The 20,192-nt window shown below is 47.7% G+C and overlaps 1 protein-coding gene across 3 annotated transcripts in view; it reads left to right on the top strand.

Moving 5' to 3' along the window:
• The window catches only part of LOC307205613 (uncharacterized protein), a 48,762-nt gene that overhangs the window by 17,460 nt on the left and 11,110 nt on the right, over window positions 1–20,192 (top strand). For 2 of the 3 annotated variants that reach the window (XM_079958227.1, XM_079958228.1), the window contains exons 2-8: window positions 743–1,673; window positions 3,755–3,854; window positions 4,678–4,772; window positions 7,972–8,062; window positions 11,991–12,095; window positions 13,667–14,314; window positions 19,043–19,471. In XM_079958227.1, the coding sequence (XP_079814353.1) occupies window positions 987–1,673; window positions 3,755–3,854; window positions 4,678–4,772; window positions 7,972–8,062; window positions 11,991–12,095; window positions 13,667–14,314; window positions 19,043–19,471 (2,155 nt within the window). In that variant the 5' untranslated portion in view covers window positions 743–986. The remainder of the gene's footprint in view (window positions 1–742; window positions 1,674–3,754; window positions 3,855–4,677; window positions 4,773–7,971; window positions 8,063–11,990; window positions 12,096–13,666; window positions 14,315–19,042; window positions 19,472–20,192) is intronic. The other variant, XM_079958229.1, reaches the window with a different exon arrangement.

The following is a 20,192-nucleotide window of genomic DNA, read 5'->3' as shown; positions in this document are numbered from 1 at the left end:
TGGCTGTCTCAATCACTGGCAGAATCCGTCAGTGGGCGTTTCTTGAACTTCTTCCAGCAAAGAAGCCCTTTGATGCCTAGTCTCCGCCTACTCTCCCTGCGCGGAAGTCTTCTGTGCAGGGAGGGTGTGGGCAGCGGAGGACCCGTGCTCTCCCCGCTGGTCTCCGGCGAGGAGTCATGGAGCCCCCTCGCCGATTCCCCCATCTGCCCCCCTTCTCCACTGGTGCTACCCTGATTTCCTTCCCCAACAGATGAGCTGCTTCTCTCCCTCCCGGGACGCTCTCCGGAATCCCTCTGGAGCCCTCCCTCTCCCTCTGGCTCCGATGGCAGTTCCCTGACATGTACCTTTCAGGCTGTTGAAAAGCTTTGCTTTCAACATTTTTCTGAAAATCAGTTACCATAGGAGTTTTAACAATTTACAATATGTCACGTTCAGTGCTTCTAACGATTGGATCTTGCCTTTTAATTCAGACAAAAGCTTTCATTGCTTTCATCTTTACTGTTTCAGATTCAGCATTCTGATCGGCTTGTGAATAAAACACAATGTCATCTACATAAAACAAAACCAGATGCCTGCAGCTGTACTATGGGAGGGGGAAACTATTTCTGCCAACTTGGGTAGAATTAATCCTTTTTTCACCTTCCTTAGCAGGGAGATGTACTTCAACAACATCCAGACAACACCATAACATGTGCTGCTGAAATAAATAATAAAAATTAAAATGCCTTTTTCTTTCATGCAGGGAGGAATTCCACTTAACTTCCAGAAACTCTGCCCCATCCCCTCTGGACTCTTCTTTAGATGATGGTTTTGAAGAACAGATGAATTGTTGAGTACCATGGAAGTTGCTATTGAAATATTGGCAGGACCAACCTTTTAATATCGCTTCGCAGGTGGGGCAGGCAACCCAAGACGAGGACAATATCTCAAGCTATCAGCAGGCACATAGCTGTGAAATTTGGGTTTCCTAAAAGCAAAGAGCAGATATGGAGAAAGCTTCGGACGGCTCGGGCAAAGTCCCCCAAATTGTACAGGTTATGTACTTTAAAGGGCCCCAAAGGCCTGTTTCTCAGCCGCCTGAAACTGGGCTGCCCCAGCAACAGGAAGCTCAGTGGCAAGAATTCCTGAATGCACTGCAGCCGCCTCATGCAGGAAGGGCAAATTCATTGCCCACAGACCAGGTGCCATGGGACGACGCCAGGACATTCCTCTCCGCCTTTGAGCAAGTTGCCGAAGCCTGCCAGTGGCCACGAGAAGAGTGGGTGGGCCGCCTCCTGCCGGCGCTGAGAGGTGGCGTGGAGCAGTTCTTTTGCCAGCTGGAACCCAGGGACAGGACTGACTTCCTGAAGGTGAAGATCGCCCTTCTTCGAGCAGACGCCATCCGCAGGGAGTCTAAGCGCCAGCACTTCCGACAGTGCCGCTACCAGGAGCTGGAAGGGCCACGAAGAATTTACAACCAGCTGAAAGAACTCTGTCGCCAATGGTTGAAGCCGGACAAGTACACGAAGGATCAGATCCTGGAGATGATAATCCAGGAGCAGCTCCTGGCCATGTTGCCACCTGAAGTCCAGAGCTGGGTGAAGCAGTGTGGGCCAGAAGACTGTATTGAGATGGTGGCTCTGGCAGAGGATTTCCTGATGGGGCGCCGCTCTGCCAGGGAATGGGTCAGGCAGGTGAGAGATTAGTATTTAATATTCCTTGAGTGCTCAGCGGGTGGGGAGTGTCCAGAAGAAAATCACCTGTGCTGTGCTACTACACATTTACCACTTGTTAACCCCCTGCCTGTCAATTTGCAGATTTTTTCAAGGTGACTTACAGGCAACATCAGAAGCCTCCCAATATGGCTGTTTGTGGTAGATGGTTGTGTGGGAGTGAGGAGACAGGCTAGCTGAAGCAGGCTTGGTGCTCCAGTACTTACATATGTTTCAGACAAATTTTTAAACCTGTAATCAGAGCTTGCATAAAGAAATATTTGGTTTGATTTTGATTTGTATTAAGCAACTTGGAGGGAAATGGCTTCCTCCAGATCACTGGTCATTGGCTTGCCTCTCTCTCACTCTCCTTGCACCTACCTTAAACTGCAGTGGGAAGTAGATAGCACTGTTTTTGGGGGAGGGGCAGTAGCCAATATGGCCGATGGCCAGGGGTGATAGGAGTGTAGCATCAGGAGGGTTCCCATGACATTCAGACTGTGATACTCGTTTCAGGCTTTTTGAGCTGTCAATACATTGCGACTCCTTGGCCGCCACCAGCACAGCGCACCTCGCCCTAGGGAATCACAATGCATTGCCAGCTCAAAATGGCCTTGATCAGCTGAGAGACAGGTGGTTTAAGGAAGCCTGCTTCACAGCTGACCAAGCCCCCTGCCTCCGGTTCATGCAAGCCGAAGGCAAGGGGCAGCTTGTTTAAACTACTCTGCTGAGGGGCACATGCGCAGCTGCCCGCACCTCAGCAGAACAGGTTAACGCCCCCCCCCCGGGCTTGATCAGCTATGGGGTGGGCAGGTGGCTCAGTTTTTCAAGCCCCTGTACTGCTCTAGCTCCCTCAAGCAGGAGCGCTATAGGGTAGGACTAGGCAGTTTCAGACATCGTGATATATCAGTACCTCACAATATTTAGCTGCTGATAAATCGCAATGTTGAAAACCACCTATTGCTCAGCCCTAATGGACAACCTGTAACCCACCAGATGTTGGACTTCATCTCCCATCAGCCAGCACGGTAATGGGCTGGGGATGATGGGAGTTTGTAGTCCAGCAACATTCGGAGACCCTCGCAGGTTTCGCCATCCCCGTGGCAACACTTGTCTGGAGGACTAAGAAAGTAGAACCAGTGAAGTCCGTTGGCTCTACTGATACCATCCTCCTAAATTAAGTGGCAGAAGAACAAGGTCTTGCCTATGAGACTTACCCAGATCTTACTGCTGTTGGCCAACAATGTCCAAATTCAAAAAATAATGGAGGTGGAGGGAGGTGGCAGCTGAAAGGCTTAAGAAGGGGCTTAGTGGGATACAGTGCTACATTTTAATATTGATACTGACAGGAACTTGATGGTGGTGAGGATCCTCTTGTGGGGCCGTGCTCCCTTTTCTCCCTTGCAGGAGGGAGAACCTGTTCTTATTTATTATTTAGTTCATGAAATTTATATGCTGTTCAGTTTTAAAGAAAAAGGACAGCCTCAAAGCTGTTTACAAACAGATCATCATTAAGAAAAAAACAATAATTTCTCTCACCAACTTTCTAAGTATATCCTGTCATCTGTGCACCGGTGATGCCCCAGACCTGTCTTGCCGTAGTCAATGTTTAGTAAACAAAAGCTACCGTTCTTTTGGAAAGAATCAAGACTGTGTTTAATATTTCCTGTTCATTCCTTTTTGCAGTAATAACAGTAAGCCAAAATAGCCTGGTGGTGGTGGTAAAACAGCCCCACTAATTAAAATCAGGTGTTTATTAGTCTTTGGTGCACTAGTTAATAATTTGCAGATTTAAAATGTACAGTCCAGGTTAACTGAATTCAGGTTGAATCCAGACTCGAGTCATACTTGAAGAAGACCCACTGACTGCAGTAGTCACCTTCCCTGTTAATTTCAGTGGGTCTACTTGTGAGGATGAGCGACAAGGAGTAGACAAGGCAGCCACATAAATTAAAACGTTTTCAGTTTTGACGGGCGGGGGGGGGGGGAATGGAAGCAAGGGCACCACAGTGGTGCCGTTTATCTGTAGGCTTCCAATGATTCATCTTTCTTGCTTTGATCAGGTGCCAGCCACAAACTCCCTGGAGGCAGAGGCGGCTCTGCCAGATGCCGCTCAAAGACAGCTCTACGCGGGGGTCAGCCCCAATGTCATGTCTGCAATGGGTAAGGAGTTGGAGACGCTCTTCCTTTTCTGGCAGTATGGTATAGAATGTCCTAAATAATCCACCCCAATATGTTTCCGTTTGGAATAAATGGCAATCCTTGAAACTATAGCAACTGGATTGTGCTTTGGATTTACGTATTTATTTTAATACTCATCTTTCCACGCTTGCAGTAGTAGGAAGTGTGATACTTTATTGAGCTCTCCTGTTGTCTTTCTCTCTGCTGCATTCACCCTGGGTGTGGGGGGTTTGTATGTTACGGCTGTAAAGTTTTACTTGCAATGAAAACAGAAAATATTGCTGAGAAATGATAATAGAAAAGAACACAACCCTGTGGGCTGCACCACTCGAGTTACATTTTCATTGCCTGTTTCTCGCCTTCCACATGTTGCAGGCTGAATGTCTGCAGAAGGAAACCTTCACCCCACTGGCTCCCCACTGCAGATGTTCAACACCCAGGGGGGGAGGGCAAAAGGTCCACACTACCCAGATGGCAGGAAGAAAATATGAGTTGATTTAACAATATTAATGCATTGTTTTTGTTGTGAAATGGGTGAGGGCAGTGAGAACACTGGGAAAACCATTGTTCCTCTTCCCATTATTATACCAGTTAGTTGCTGGGAATCAGAAGTGCAGCACTCAAGCCCCGTGGGAGAAGAGGGCTGTATTGATCATGTCTTGTTTGGGTGATTCCCATTGAGGCATCTGGTTGGCCACTGTGAGAGATAGGAGACTGGTCCGGATGGGCCTTGGATTTGATTCAGCCAAGCTGTTCTTAATGCTTCTTTGTTTTTGACGTCTTCCCCCGCTCCTGTGTTTTGCAGCCAATGAAATGGCATCCGTGAGGAACTCTGCTATGGTAGTACCTCCTGTATTAACTCCTGACGGGCAGGGAATGACTGGTGTTAGGCCAACTGAGGTATGTGAAAGTTTGATAATGGTTTCATTCAAGGCCTCTTTTTTTGGCAGGAACTCTCAGGAGCAGAGTTCTGGAACCTTTCCCCCCCTCAAAAAAATCCATTTTATTACAGTTGTACCTTTGTTCTCAAACAGAATGCATTCTGGGAGTCCGTTCATCTCCTGGAACCATTCAAAAACCAAAGCATGGCTTCTGATTGGCTGCAGGAGCGTCCTGCAGCTAATCGGAAGCTGTGCTGGACGTTCAGCTTCTGAAAATCATTCAAAAAACGGAACACTTCCTAGTTTTGATCATTCGGGAGCTGAGGCACAACTGTATTATTATTATTTAATCCTTATTGGCTGGCTCTCCACTCGGCCAATTGCAAGCGGGCAAGGGGGCGGCCCACCAGGGCCTAGCAGTCCTCATTTTCACCACGTGCATTTTCCTGAAGCAGTCCTAGTTTGTTTCCGCTGCCAGCTGACAATTGCTGAGGCTCCCATTTTGCACAGTAGAGCCTGCGATCCCAGATCAGGTGAGTGCGGTGGCGAAACAGTCTGAAAAAGATCAGCCGCGTTGCATCAGCTGGACTTCTCGACCTGGAATGAAAAACACGTTAGACATCACAACATTACAGCTTTTCATTTCCACAGTCAAGGTGCTATGCGCCTTCAAGGAATCTCCACTCGACTGGTGGATCAAATCTTTCTGTACACGTGGTGAACCAGTTCCATCTTCCACAAAGGTGTGCCTCCACCTCAGAATCTAGCACAAAAGATTCTTGCACCTCTGCTCTGGAACAGCTAGTCACCATCTCTGCCCTGAAGCTCTGCATCTCTGGCCTTGTTTCATGCTGCAAATGCTGCAGACTGCCCGGGCTTTTGGAATCTCGTCTAGATTTCTCACAGTACAAACTTTCCGCTGCTTCGACCACAGCAGCGCCACCTACTGGTTGCAGTGATGGTTGGGATGATGTCACAGTCAGTTCCCCTTGTCCTCCTTCCATTCTGGAGAGTCCTCCTCCCTAACAGGAAACAATGCAACTTCCCTCCAATACGCCTCCAAACACGACTGGAGGAAAAACTCCCACCCGGGAGGGTTGCCAGCTTCCCACGCACTCTGAGGCCATTCTCCCGTGGTCACTCTCTGGCTGGAATTCTCCCTCAGTCCAGAGAGACTGTTAATAAGCGACTCCTCCCTTGTGAGAGAAGCACACTCACTTTCTCCTGGCACCGCATCACAGAAGAAAGAAAACAGTCCGTAGTCGACTGCTACTTTATTAAGACTGTACAAATCATGTCTGCTTGCCTGAGCAGTACAGCATAAGAGTCTACGACTCGACTGCTTCTATCCAGAAGCGGAAGACCAACTCCCAGTAACCACCCGGTTACACAGCGAACACTGAGAACTGGCTGAGACTTCCTGTCTCACACTCAGGGACATCACATGATGTCAACAATGTAGCTGCTTGCTCGCAGCTGGTGGGAACTGAAATCCCAACACTTTTGGCCTCAGGAAACAATGCTTCCCAGATCACGTGGGCATCTGAGACAGCAAAGTCCAGCCGGCATCTTCAATAGTCCATCGCCATCTTGGAACGTCCAAGTGTGTCGCAGATGAAATTCTTGCCGAGCACACACTCTGGCTGTTGGCATCAGACACAACATCAAACTGCTTTTGCAGCTTCGGGAACAAAACCACTGCTCCTCCACATTCCCAAAACAACACAGGGAATGCATCAGAAGATTCTATCTTCTCAAAGTTCATGCCTGCTACTTCAACGCAGCACCGAGGAAATTTCCCGCTCCCCCATAGCTGATGCTTCACATCCAGCTATTGTTTTGACAAAGTTTGCTGCTGCGCAAATCTGCTTCATAAGCATCGGGGTATTTCCTCCCTTCGTAGCACATAAATCAGGGCTACATTCTCGGCAAAGACCTGCCGCATCAGGCAATGTAACTCAGGGACTTGGGATTCTACCCTTCCAAAAGGTCCATTTCGCAGCTTAGTCCAAGCTGAAACAACCTTTACTGTCCTTATCAGACGGCTATAAATCAAGCCTTCTTCGTGTGCGAGCTACTTTGGCAGCTGCACAAAACATTCCAGCCTGCCTACATTACTTTTGTTTTCAGGCACAGGCTTGCTTCATGCTGCCGGTTCCAGGAGACCCCAACTGGGACATAAACAGCCTCCGGTTCTTCCTCTGCTGGCACTGGGTCTGTTGCCCCGATCCCTGGGCCCGTAACCGTTGTCAGGAGTTCAGCCTACACTTGAGTAGGACCCTGGCAGAGACAAATGCCCGACTGGCATGTTCCCTCCCTCCTGGTCTTTTGGGAGCTTCAAAAGTTTTCTTCAGCCTGAACATCACAGCGACCGATGCCAACCAACACCGGCACACTTAGGGATCCGCAGAGTTTGCGCATCTTGCGTGACAGACCTCAGCAACTCAGCATTTTGGCTAATCTACTTTATTTACATATAAACACACACAGAGCACTGCAACATGGCTCTCTCTAGCATCAGACAGCAAAGAGAAAAAGAACAAAGGACAATAGTCCCACTTCACGGAACACAGTAACACAAACATCCAGTTTCTGTCACTTCCCACTCTGTGGAGTCAAAACAAATACCGTCATGTGAAAGATAATAATCCTATGACTGCAAGCATGGAGCAGGAATTCTAACACCCCACCCGCCGAGAAAACCATTGGTTTCATTGGCTAGAGGCAGAGCTGTAGTCTTCATTTGAGGCTGGAGGTCACTGCAGAGATCTGGCAACTCAAGGCAAAGGGCTTTTTTACTTGGTGGCTTCTGAGATACAGACTCTATTCCCAGGGAAGTTTTTCTGACACTTGCATTGTTACTGTCTTTTAAGGCGCCAGGTTAAGACGCTTCTATTTTCTCAGGCATTTTAAAACAAAATTACTTTGTAGATCTAGTGGGAAAGGAACCAACATTTTCTAACACTGCAGCTGTCTTGTTCATTCTGCCGTCTGGTAAAAAGCCAAACTCCAAGTATATGTGGCAGTACACTTCCCTTTGATAACTGGTGTTTTCTGTTAGTATTGCAGGAGTTTGGAAGAGAAGTTTTTTCATTCTTTCAGTGCTTTCGTGTTTTGTGTGCAACTGAGGGCCCATCGCCAACTAATAAATATGTACTTCTTGAGACTGGGCCTGAGGCCTGCGGGAGATCTGAGAAAAGTTTGCTTTCCTGTTTCAGGAGCCTGAGGATGTGAAGAATGTGCTACCTCTCCAGAATCCTCTGCACTTAGCAGCAATGCAGGAGAACGGCAGTAACGCCAGTGTTTCTGGTGAGTCTCTACTCCAGGGGTCCTCAATTTTTTTAAACGGAGCCCTTTCACCATCCCTTATACACTGTTGGGGGCCGGACTATAGTTTGGAAAAAATACGAACGAATTCCTATGCACACCACAAATTTTTTTGTAGTCCAAAAAAAAAAAAAAGAAAAAACCCAGGAAAAACAATACAGTATTTAAAATGAAGAATGATTTTAATCAACATCTCTTACCCACCTCTCCGCCCTTCTGCTCGGTGCCAGCCGAATCCCACGTTCACAAGCTTCTCCCGCCTGCGATTTTAGTGGGTCTCCGCCTTCGCCGTGGCGGTCAGACCCTGATTTCCACGGAGCAAATTCCTCCCGATTGGAACTCCGCCTTCGCCGGAGGCGCCAACCCGGAAGTCTCAATCCCGCCGTCCTTCATGAAAGAGTGAAAGGACCAGCCCTGCCCCCTCTCCTGACCGTCCATCCCATGACCCCGGCCACCTCCCAAAAAGGGTGCTGGAGACACTCAGCACTAGGCTTGATATTACCCATGCATGCCCCCCCCCCCCCGGTGGAGATGGCCATGCGTGTCCCCACTCCTCCTTCCTCCCGAGCGGGGAAGAAACCCCCTCCGGCCGCTGGCCTCTCTTCCCCTCGGTACCCACCCCTGCCTGCTTCTCCCTTTCCCTCCCTCCCTCCGTGATGCCTACCTGCCTTTACCCGCTTCCTGGCCCTGCTGCCCGGGTCCAAGTGGCTTTTCTGCTTCTAAGGCGGCAGTGGCAGGAGCAGCATCGCCACTGCCCCGGAGTCAGCCAGGAGAGAAGCAGCAGCTTCAGCAGCAGCAGCGGAGGAGGATGGAGCAGAGGGGCGAGAATGCCACTCTCTCCCTCAGCCCATCCTTCCTTTTCCTTCCTTCTTCCTCTCCTCTTCGAGCTCAGCCGCTCTGTCGCCCATGTCCTCCCTTTCCTTCTCCTTCCCATGCCCGCCTGCTGGCCTGCCTTTCTTGCTCCCCACCCCCGTCTCAATGGAACTTACGAGGCATTCCCCCCCAGGCAGACATTTTTGGGCTTCGGGGGCCTCAGCACCGCCATGTTCAAGGTTCCTGCTGTGTATCTCTCCGCGCTCGGCGGCAATGGCAACAGCAACCTCAGCAGCAGCGCTGCGAAGAGAGCAGTGGCAATTAACCCTTCTCTGCCTGACAAGTACTGCTGCCACTGCCGCCTTATTGAGGCCAGCGGCCCTCACTTTGTCTCTGTGAGGTAAAGACCTGGAGCAGGGAGAAAGTGGGCGCTTCTCCAGCGGTCGGCCTTGTCTCCCTGCCAGGTCGCACCTGCCTCTTCTCCCCTCAGCGAGCAAGGAAGCCGGAGCCACGAAGCCCTGGTCAGCAGGCAGCCCTGGCACTACTTCCTCCCACAGGCGCGCTTAAGGACCTGGTCTCAAGCCGGCTTCCTTGGGAGTAAGCACCACTCTGAGCAAAACGGCAGGCCGGGTTTAGGAACCTTGTGGGCCGGATCCGGCCCTTGGGCCGTAGTTTGAGGACCCCTCTACTCTTTTGGGGTATGGGGTGATCTGCAGAGTGGGTTAAGGCTCTGGTTAAGGGTTATAGGCCTTCAGGCCTTCATGAATTAACTAGGGCTCTATCCTCAGGACTGAAATTTGCGCTCCACCCCAGCCCAAAGAGCTGAAAGTGCCAGAGTCGTCAATTATACTGCTTTATTAGAAGAAAGCATAACTTACAATACAGCATGCAGAGCCTTGTTGCCTTTACAGACTCGTGATCAACACCAGAAAAGCAAGCATATGCTATGACATGTCTATGAAACTTGGCATTCAAATACTCTTGCACAACACAATAAAAAATGTTATTCAACGAACAGAATACTGGAACGCCTCCATCTCCGTGCACTGACATCTGCATGCAGATCCAGCAATTGTAAAAGTCAGTGTTTGCTGCGAAATGAAGGGCCCGGTCTAGGTACAAATTTTCACTGCCCCCAGTGGGAACTGACGACGAGTCAAGCCCCAAGTTCATGTGAGGTATAGAAACATATAGGCACAGGTATAGGTGCAGCCAGAAAAGGAGCTTCAGGACCACCATTTGAAATTAGCCGGGTGCCAGGCATGTTTTGCAACAGGCAACCAGCCTTTTGCGAGGAAGTGAAGATGTCTGGTTGCCAGGCTGGCAACTAACATCTCCATCTGGCTCTACTGCGATGCCACAATGGTCAGCTGATCTACGGGGCAGCGCTGCACCAAGTGAACGCCTCTTTTGGTGCTGTGTGAGCCAACCGATTCATGCAGCAGCGCAGCAGCAGAAAGATGCAGCGCGAGTCCCTGGGCTGGCTCTGAGGGTGTGGGAGGAAAAATGCTTCCTCACCCAGCAGCCAAGTTTGATTGCTGCAGGTCGGGGGATGTGCCACTTCCTCCACCGCAGCACGAATCACCTGTGAAAAGGACAAAATGGCAAATAGATTTTCTGTTTTTGTACCCGTAACCCAAGTTCCAGCAGCCATGTGGTGAATAGCTTTTCTATCCTAGTTTCTAACACTGCCCAGGACCATCCGCAGTACAGTCATACCTCAGGATAAATGTGCTTCAGGTTGAGCGTTTTCAGGTTACGCTCTGCGGCAACCCAGAAGTAATGGAGCGCATTACTTCCGGGTTTTGTCGCATGCGCAGACACTCAAAATGACGTCACGTGCATGCACGGAAACAACAAAATGTGACCCGCACAGACACGCAGTCGCGTGTTACTTTCTACTCAGGATGCGAACGGGGCTCCGGAGCGGATCCCGTTTGCATCCAGAGGTACCACCATAGATGTACCTTGGAAGTTGAATGGAATCCGTTCCGAAAGTCCATTCAACTTACAAAACGTTTGGAAAGCAAAGCGCGGCTTTGGGAAATAGTTCAGAAACCGGAACACTCACTTCCGGTTTTCAATTTAGGAGTCGAAACATACGATTTCCAAGGCATTTGGCAACCAAGGTTCAACTGTATTTTTTTAAAATTTAATTTTTATTAAGTTTCCAAATTTTAACAAATTGATCCAAATTATTAAATTTTATACAATTTATATACAAACTCTGGCTAGTCCTAATCCCAGCAGGGGATTGCTCTCTTTTCCACTCCTGGTGCAGACCAGAGGAATGAATGAATGAATGAATGAATGAATGAATATATATATATATATATATTTACAGAGCATAAATAATTGACTCCCCTCTCTCCCTCGATATCAGATAACATCATAATGCCAGCACATGGTTCTTTCATTTTGCAGGAGCTCCCCATAATTAATGCCAATATTCCAAATTATTGACGAACCCTGCACAAATCATGTTGCCGACAGGCTCATCAACGGTGGAGACACAAACTCCCAGGTCGTGCCTGCTCTGCCTTTCAGTTTGGCAGACGTGGGCATAAGCAGCACAGCAGGATATAGTGAACTCCCCCGAACCCCCCGAGGGTGGAGTATTGCCAGGAATTTTACCTCATAAGTCCTGGCTTTCCCCTGCTTGAACCTCTCCTTCGCCCCGGAGGGCAGAGTAGAGCTAGCACCATGAATCATGGGTGTGGTCAGAAACCCTACGTTTTCTTTTAATGAAGCATGAGAACTGATCACACTGGCGTTTTTGACGTCCTTTGGTATCAAACGTGCATCAAACCACTTCCACAGGCCCTCCTTTTGAGCTGTGTATCAGGACAAAATTCCTTTTATCTCCATATTGAGTAAACCACAAGCTCATCACTGCTGTGTCACAGAAAAACCTAGAGGTTCAGTTTGGGCGTGGTCTTGTTATCTGTTTCTTGAATTCTCAAGTTCTGAAAGCAGAAGTCAGCGAATGCCATGCAGATGAGTTAGAAAAGCCCAAGCGCTCCTGATTCCATATGCTGATTTTCTTTATGTGTTCTCTTTCTTTCTCTCTCTCTCTCTCTCTCTCTCCTTATCCAAGAAGGCCTGTTTCCCGCACCTGAGATGAACCCTCTACCTCAACATCAGGAATCCATTTTCCCCCAGCAAATGGACTATGGGGCCACTATTCTGGGCAGTCTCTTGAGTAAGTGAGAAAGAACTATAGAATGGGAAGTGAAGATAAGTCAATGCAACAGGGCTAACGGGCACTGTAGTCCCATGATAGATTTCCCCTTCCTGAGGAATCATTCAGTTCTGCTTTAGCTGTGCTTGACTGTTCCCAGCAAAGCAACCAAGGCAGCAGGATTTAACCCTCCCTCATGCATCACCTCAGAGAAGTGAATCAAACAACTACTTGCAAGACTGCATGTTCCCCATGTCTGTTCTAAAAGGCTATAGGGCGGCAGGCTAGGAACACCTCCCTAGATTCTGGAAGGTCAACATGTGTCTGAGTAGACACTACCCTGTTGGACGTGCCATTGTTGTGGGAATTCTGGAAAAAAACTTTCAGTTGGAAAATTTCCCTCTCCACTAAACCAACGCACATCTGATTTAGCAAGTTTATATGACTATTTAAAGGGGGGGGTATGTTAATTGACATGTTAATTTTACATGTTGTATACACCTGAAACTTTTTTCCAATAGCTAAAAATAGCTGAAATATTTGGAGGGTGCAGATTCAGATAACCTGCAGGTACAGTGGTTTAAATGTTCAAGCAGATTCAGACATAACCTGAGGACATAGATTTCCCTTTAATTATTTTAAGATTGATGGGGGAGGTGAGGCACTGAAAACAACTGTTAAAATACACTATTTTTTTGTGTTGTTTGAAGAATTCTGCTACCATACCTAGTTTGCTACCTTGTTGATAGTCAACTGAATTGGAGGAAATTAGAACCAGATCTAATTATAGCTTAGATTTGGTTCACTTTGAATCCACTGCAGTTGCTGACCTTGAAGTCTTAAGGACTTTTATGCCAACAGGCTTGCTCAGGTGGTTAAAATGTTCTTGAGTAGCCAGTCATTTTGTCAATTGCTTTATGCTGCTTTAATCTGTTTAAAAGTTAACCCATTGCACACTACCCTGATATTTTGTGAGAGGGTGGGTGTATAAGTACTTTTATAAACAAATTTTTAAAAAGCTTCATTTATATCACATTCATTCATAACGTTCCCTGGTTGAAGTATGTTTGAAGGAGGCCCCCCCATTCTTCCCGTTGTACAGATTGGGGTAATAATTACAATAAGGATAACAATAACAATAACAATAATTTTACTATTTATACTCCACCCATTTGGCTTGGTTTTATCAGACCCTCTGGGTGCCATGAGGCTGAAGGAGTATCAGCTTGCCTGGGGCCATCAAATTAGGTTACTTCCCAGATCTAATTCAATTTCTTGTTCAAACCGAACTGAACTCCTACACTGTTTCATACCAGAAGGTGATCCTTTGTATAGTCATGCCTTGGTTTTCAAACAGAATGTTCAACTTTCGAAATGTTTGGAAACCAAGGCGCGGCTTCCAATTGGCTTCCAGTTGCAAAGGCACGCCGGAAACAATAGAGGAAACAGCATCAAATGTTCGGATTCCAAAAAAACATTCGAAAACCAGAACACTCACTTCCAGGTTTCGATCGTTCGGGAGCCAAAACGTACGAGTACCAAGGCGTTTGACAACCAAGGCGTGACTGTATATTTTCTCATTTTCTGTCCAGGTGATAGACTTCGGACCAAGATCAAAATGGAGAATTCTGATGATGATTTGGAGACGGAATTCAGTTTTGAGGGCTTACCAGATGAACCTGCAGAGGGTGATTCGAATACCGAGGTTTCTGACCCGAGTCCTGAGGGGAAAGAAGATGAGCAGACGGGGAAAGGCGGTAAACGGAAGAGGAAATGTGTGAGGAGGAAAGGCAGATATTACCCCAGGGAGAAAAAGCACATTTGTCCTGAGTGTGGGCACATGGCCTATTACCTTTCGGATATGGTTAGACACATAAAAACCCACTTGACGAAAGGGGCCTACAAGTGCCTAGAGTGTGGGATGACCTACAAAGAGAAATCATCTCTGGAGGCTCACCAGCAAGTCCACATGGCCCAAGGTGATGCCAGCAGCAGCCAAAGTTATGGGGCAATGACCTCAAGTGCCCCGATGCATAAAGAGCACATGTGCCCCACGTGTGGACAGGTCGAAGCTACACCAGAGTGTCTCTTTGAGCATATGATAGCCCACCTGGAGGCAAGGCCTTTCAAGTGTCCAGAATGTGAAAAAACCTTCCGGTATAAGTCGCATCTTGCTCTTCACCAGGAGGTGCTACACTCTCAGCAAAAAAATGTTACGGATTACCGCAGGATGCCCAGAGGTAGGTCTGTTATTTCAATCTGAGGCTTCCTGTGCCTGTTTTGATGTTGCTTAATCCTGTAAGTATTCTGCTGCTGCTTTTCCTCTGCATTTTCATTGCTTTACAGCAGAGCTTTCCGAACGGTGTTGTGACACATATGTTGGCTACAGTGTGTAGGTATGTCGTGAATGCTACCTGCACTCCTCCCAGGGGGCTGGAAAGGGGTTAGTTGAACCTCTAGTTTGCTAGTAAAACTAAATTACTGTGCATGCTAAAACTACGTCTCAAGCCCATATCAGGAGAAACTGGCAACTCTCCCAGGCACCCGGCTTGATCTCCTGTTGACCTCCCTGGCTGCATTCCCCAGCAAAATCCAGGCTAGGTCGCAATAGGCGATCCTTCTCAGCGTGAGATGAACACACCCCTCTTTCCTGCCCCCCTGGGCAGGGGAAAGAGATAGACAGAAACGTATTTACATGCCTTTATTTCTGTCTTTGCAGCATTACAAAAAACATGACTGCTCTCTTCGAACTCCAGCAGTCTAGTAACAAAAACTTCCTGGACAGGAACAAACGGAAGAGCTCATATTACACTCTGAGCTAATTCCGGTGCTTCGCACTGTGAATTGACTGTCCCTCTGATTCCCACGGGCAGTCCCAACATTCCCATCATGTTTACTTTTCAAGCTAGCACTTTGCAGCTGCATTGCATCCATATCGTAACATACTCCCCCATATGAATCAGTGTGTGCTGCGAACATAGCTTAATCCAGAGAAGAAAACAAACAGTTGTTATACATATAACAATCCCCTGTTGTTTCAGTTCCACCCTTGGAACTACCCGCCACTGGTTTCCCCAGTGTACCTCTCTGGTTGTCTGACTTCCAAGGAACGAGTGCATCTGCATTACCTTGGCTAGGGAATGTAGTGTTATGCTTAGCAACTCCCTGTTGTGTCTTTGTCTCTGACTTAGACACAGCTTCAACCTGTCTTGAGTTGTCAACAATAGTAATACATGCAACAGCTGAGTTAGCAAACTCTTTTGAATACCTCTTGGGTGGTACGCCCTTTGTAACTCTCTCAGACCTTCGTATGAGGTGCTGATCCTCTCTGCTCACTGGTTCAGTGTCAGGACTCTTTGGAGAACCAGTTCCAATAGTAAACAGTGGTTCATCCTTCAGCTGTGAAGGTCTAGCCATTGTGTGAGATTTCTTCTCAATGACTGTGTCAACTGAGCTCTTTGAGCTATCACTGTCACTCTCAGTACCACTGTAATCAGTAAAATCATCATCATCATCTGAATTGTCCTCAGTGGGAAATAGGTGAACAATTACTCTCTCCTGTTCAGGAGCACACTCTAGAAATTTTGTGAGAATCACCTGACCAGATTCAGACAAAATTACTCTGTAGAGACCCTTTTCATAACCCACAAAAATGCCTCTGGCATTCTTTACTCCACCTGGAGCTTCAGTCAAGACATGAGACCCAAAAACCTTAAAATGGGCAACAGAAGGTTTTCTATGAAATAGCTTTTCAAAAGGAGAACATCCCAAACCTTTTGAAACCTTTCTCAACCAAGAGTAACAAAAACACATTAACGATTCCACGCAATACTCATGTGGCAAATGTGAACTCAGCAATTGCGCCTTCATCCCATTTTGCAATTCTTTGTTCACTTGCACACAGACACTTTTGTTCCATGCTCTTGCAGAAACGGCAGTCTTGTGCCTTATCCCTTTCTTATCCAGGAAATCCAGAAAATCCTGTAAAAGAAAAACTGGCTTTTCATCTGTGAAAAGACAATCAATGTTAGCATCATGAACAGTTTCAACCTTGTCACAAAACTCTTTAAACCTTTCTAAGGCTTCTTGTGGTTTCTGCAATATGTATATCCACACATAATGAGTGAAATAATGCACACACACAAGATAATATCTTGCATTGCCTCTAGATAGTGCTAGAGGACCAATCACATCAGCATACAGTCGCTGAAATGCTTTGTTAATTTTGGTCGCCTTCTGGACGTCCTTCGCCATACCTGCAAGAGAAATCATGTCAGATTCAGATGCATTACAATTTATGCAATCACTTTGATCAAAAGTCAACAAATACAGTCCATCTTTCTCTCTGGCGGAAAGATACAGCTCTCCATCTTTGAAGATTTTGCAGCTTTCTCTATCATAGGACAAAGTCAGTCCAATCTGCGAAACACTCAGCAGATTGAACTTTAAATCAGGAACCAAATACACATTGTTAATAGTCAAGTTCAGACTTTCAAGATACACAGTTCCAAACCCGGTCGCTTCCAGCTCCTGGCCATTGGTCTGTTTCACAGCGAAGCTTTGCTTCTTAAATGTAGAAAACAGTTGTCTGCGCGACGTCATGTGTTGCGTCGCTCCAGTGTCCAAAGCAAAAGCGTTCTCCATTGAAAATGCGGCTTTTGTTGACAGCAATCCCTTTGCAGGTTTTATCTGGGACTTGGTATGACTTTTGCCTGACGCCTCAGGCTTTGCAGAGCTCCCCTTTGCTCCTTTCTGTTGACATGGCTTCTTACAATTCAGCTGAAGATGCCCAGTCTGTCCACAATTGAAACAACAGACAACGTTCAAAGCAACAGCCTGTTCTTCACTTGCAGTAGTAGTGGGGGTGTCAGAAGTCCGAGCTTCTCTCCCCCTGTCTTTGACATCTATTGCAGCAAGGCGGTCTCTCATTGAGAATCACGGCACAAATTCTCTCCGCCGTAAGATCTCTGGCAGGTAGAGAACCCAGCTGACTTGCAACCGTTTTATAAGTCCGATTAAGGCTGTTAATAATCATGAAGCAGAATATCTCTTCCTATAGAGGAAAGTTGCGTTGCGCCATCTGCTGGCGTAAGAATTTCATCTCTGTCAGATGCGCTTGTACATCACAAATCAGGCACTAGCCTTAGATTGGTCAGTTTTTCAAAATGCAGCAACGCTGAAGAACCAGCTTCTCTTTGATGTATTCTACGCAGAGTTTGCCAAATCTCACGCGCATATTCCAAATCCTGAATGTGCACAAGTTGATCATCTGAGATACACAGAATTATGGCCGTCCTGGCTCTCACATTCTGTGAATTCCAACTTGGTGTTGGTGCAGGAGGGATGGGGTTATCAATCACCCCAAAAATCCTCTGATTCTGAAGCGGGGCTTTCATCTTTACAGACCATGAGGCATAATTGTCATTAGTCAGTGGAGGTGGGTAAGGTAAGCCTCCCCCCTTCTTGGTATCCATTTTGAATCCAAGCCTCAGCTCTCACTCTTGAGCCTCTAAAATCCAATAGTCTATTGGGTTGTTTACTGCCTTGCACCTGGCAGCTAAACGCAGGCTGCTTTGGAAGTCCCTCCAAGAGCAGTGAGATAACAAACAAAACAAATGTTGTTTTTCTAGCCTCTTACAGTCCCAGCCTCACTTTCGTGTTGGCTAGTAACTTTCCACTTTCTTTTCAAGCTAACTATCTCCGAAGTAGCTGAAAAGACTGAAGACTCGTTGCTTAGCAACTGGACATTCCCGGTTTGAGCAGCAAACCGTTATCAGTCCCAAGAATGCGAAGAATGTGACTCTCTCTCAGTGCTGTTTTTCTATCAAAAAAAAAGCTTTTGTAAACCAGAGAAGACTCAATCTGCGTTCACTCTTTTAGCCCATAAATCAGCATACCTTGGGGTTCCGTTGCTCCTTGCTTATCAGCAAAAACGTCTGCTTCGGTGTTCAGCCGTTCGTTGTAGCCTCCATCCGCACGCTACCACAAACTCCTTTATCTCCTTGCAGAGGATGAATACGATCCATCAACCTCTTTAGCTGTTTTCATGGATTGATGCCATCGGCTCCGTGCTACCAGATGTCGGAAATCAAGCCCATATCATGAGAAACTGGCAACTCTCCCAGGCACCCGGCTTGATCTCCTGTTGACCTCCCTGGCTGCATTTCCCAGCAAGATCCAGGCTAGGTCGCAATAGGCGATCCTTCTCAGCGTGAGAAGAACACACCCCTCTTTCCTGCCCCCTGGGCAGGGGAAAGAGATAGACAGAAACGTATTTACATGCCTTTATTTCTGTCTTTGCAGCATTACAAAAAACATGACTGCTCTCTTCGAACTCCAGCAGTCTAGTAACAAAAACTTCCTGGACAGGAACAAACGGAAGAGCTCATATTACACTCTGAGCTAATTCCGGTGCTTCGCACTGTGAATTGACTGTCCCTCTGATTCCCACGGGCAGTCCCAACATTCCCATCATGTTTACTTTTCAAGCTAGCACTTTGCAGCTGCATTGCATCCATATCGTAACAACTAGCATGAAAAGTTTGGAAAGCGCTGTTCTACAGCAAAAGCGGGGAAGCTTTGTAACAGGGGCTGAAGTATCTCTGAGGGAAGCCTGTCAGACGGAGCGTGCCAGCACCCTTTTTCTGCCAACCTTTTCCCTCTCTCTTCCTCCTTGCCTAGCAGATTCCCAGGGTGGGGGCAGATTGCGCTTTCCAGAGACACAAGTTGATTGCCTGCAAAAGGGCTTTTGAAACAGCTATAAGGGCCTAAGTTTCTCACCCTGTGATACAGAAAGTTGGGCTGCTAGCGGGGCCGACTTTCTAATGTAGTTCATCCTTTGGCCTTGTGTGTGCAGTGCTCCCTGTGGTTATACAGTCTTCCGTGTTGTGATACCGTTTGTCTCCTCTCGCCGCCACCTCCGTTCACATCTTCCAGGGGTAAGAGGTCCCCTCTCTCTCTTTTTGCAGCCACCCCTGGGCCGAGCACGGCTGAAAACTCTCCTCTGCTGCTGCAGCCCCTGTCTACTGCTTTGACGAGCGCCAAGACCTATGGCGCTAGCTCCCCTTCAAAGCTGCTCTTGAGCCAATCCGAAGGAGAAGGAGTGCCTCTTTCTCGCTATGGGACAAAAACAGTGAAGGTGGTGCTGACCAAGTTTGCCAAGCTCTGCAATGGGAGGAAGCACACCTGCCCTGAATGTGGGTTTGTCTCTGAAAGCTTAGCGGGCATCATTCAACACAGGAGAGTCCACACGGAGGAGGTGCCCCACAAATGCAACAAATGTGGGAAATGCTTCAAATCATCGTCATACCTCGATAAACACTGCAGCAGAAATACATGCCAGCAAAACAGCCTTGCTCCAGATGTCCCTCTCGAAGACGGCCAGGTGTCATACGAAGGTGAGCATAATTTGGTTGGTCCCCAATAATGTGCAAAATATAGGCATCCCTCCACTTGCTGTGATGTCCCCTGGCTCCACACATGTATTTGAAATTGCATAAAGTGGGGAGGGCGCTCTTGAGAGAGCCTGGCCATCCATCCCACCTGCCTGCCTCCCTGCCTCCAGGGATTGGCAAGTTGAGCTTGGGGGTTCGTGGCAGGGTGGGTAGCTATGCTGCTGTGGGGCTTCTTGGTGCTCTGTTAGTCTTGGATGTTTCTGGAGACAGTTTTCTTTTTATCTAGTCTCTCCCTCCACCCCCTTTGCCTACTTGTGGGGCGATGAGGGAGAGCAGAGGGACTCAGATCCTGCCTAAGGAATAAAATTGGCACGTGCAAGCGAGGAAGGGGTGAGCCAAGGCACGAAGCACCCCCAAAGCACAGCTCTGCTGGCCAGGAAGAAGAAAGTGAAGGAGGGGGTGTGAGTGGGGGTGGCAAGACACTTGGAACAGCTGTGCAAGCTGTCCCCCGCTCTCCAGCGTTCTCCTCTTTTCGTGCTGTTTTGGTGCCTTTTTCTGGTTTAAATCCTCGGTTAATGATACGTGCCTAGATAAGTGGAATGTGTTTAAGTGGTGTGGTGTGAGGTCAGTTTCACAAGAGCAGACAGAACTGCAAGCCTTCATGGAAGCATCGTTGCATGTGCACTTTCTGCTTTTGTATACTTGCGAGCAAAATATCCGTTGT

This window comes from Podarcis cretensis, assembly GCF_951804945.1.
Source record: "Podarcis cretensis genome assembly, chromosome: 2".
In the NCBI taxonomy this organism is placed as follows: Eukaryota; Metazoa; Chordata; class Lepidosauria; order Squamata; family Lacertidae; genus Podarcis; species Podarcis cretensis.
The sequence above is the reverse complement of the archived record's forward strand: the minus strand, read 5'-3'. Positions and strand labels throughout refer to the sequence as shown.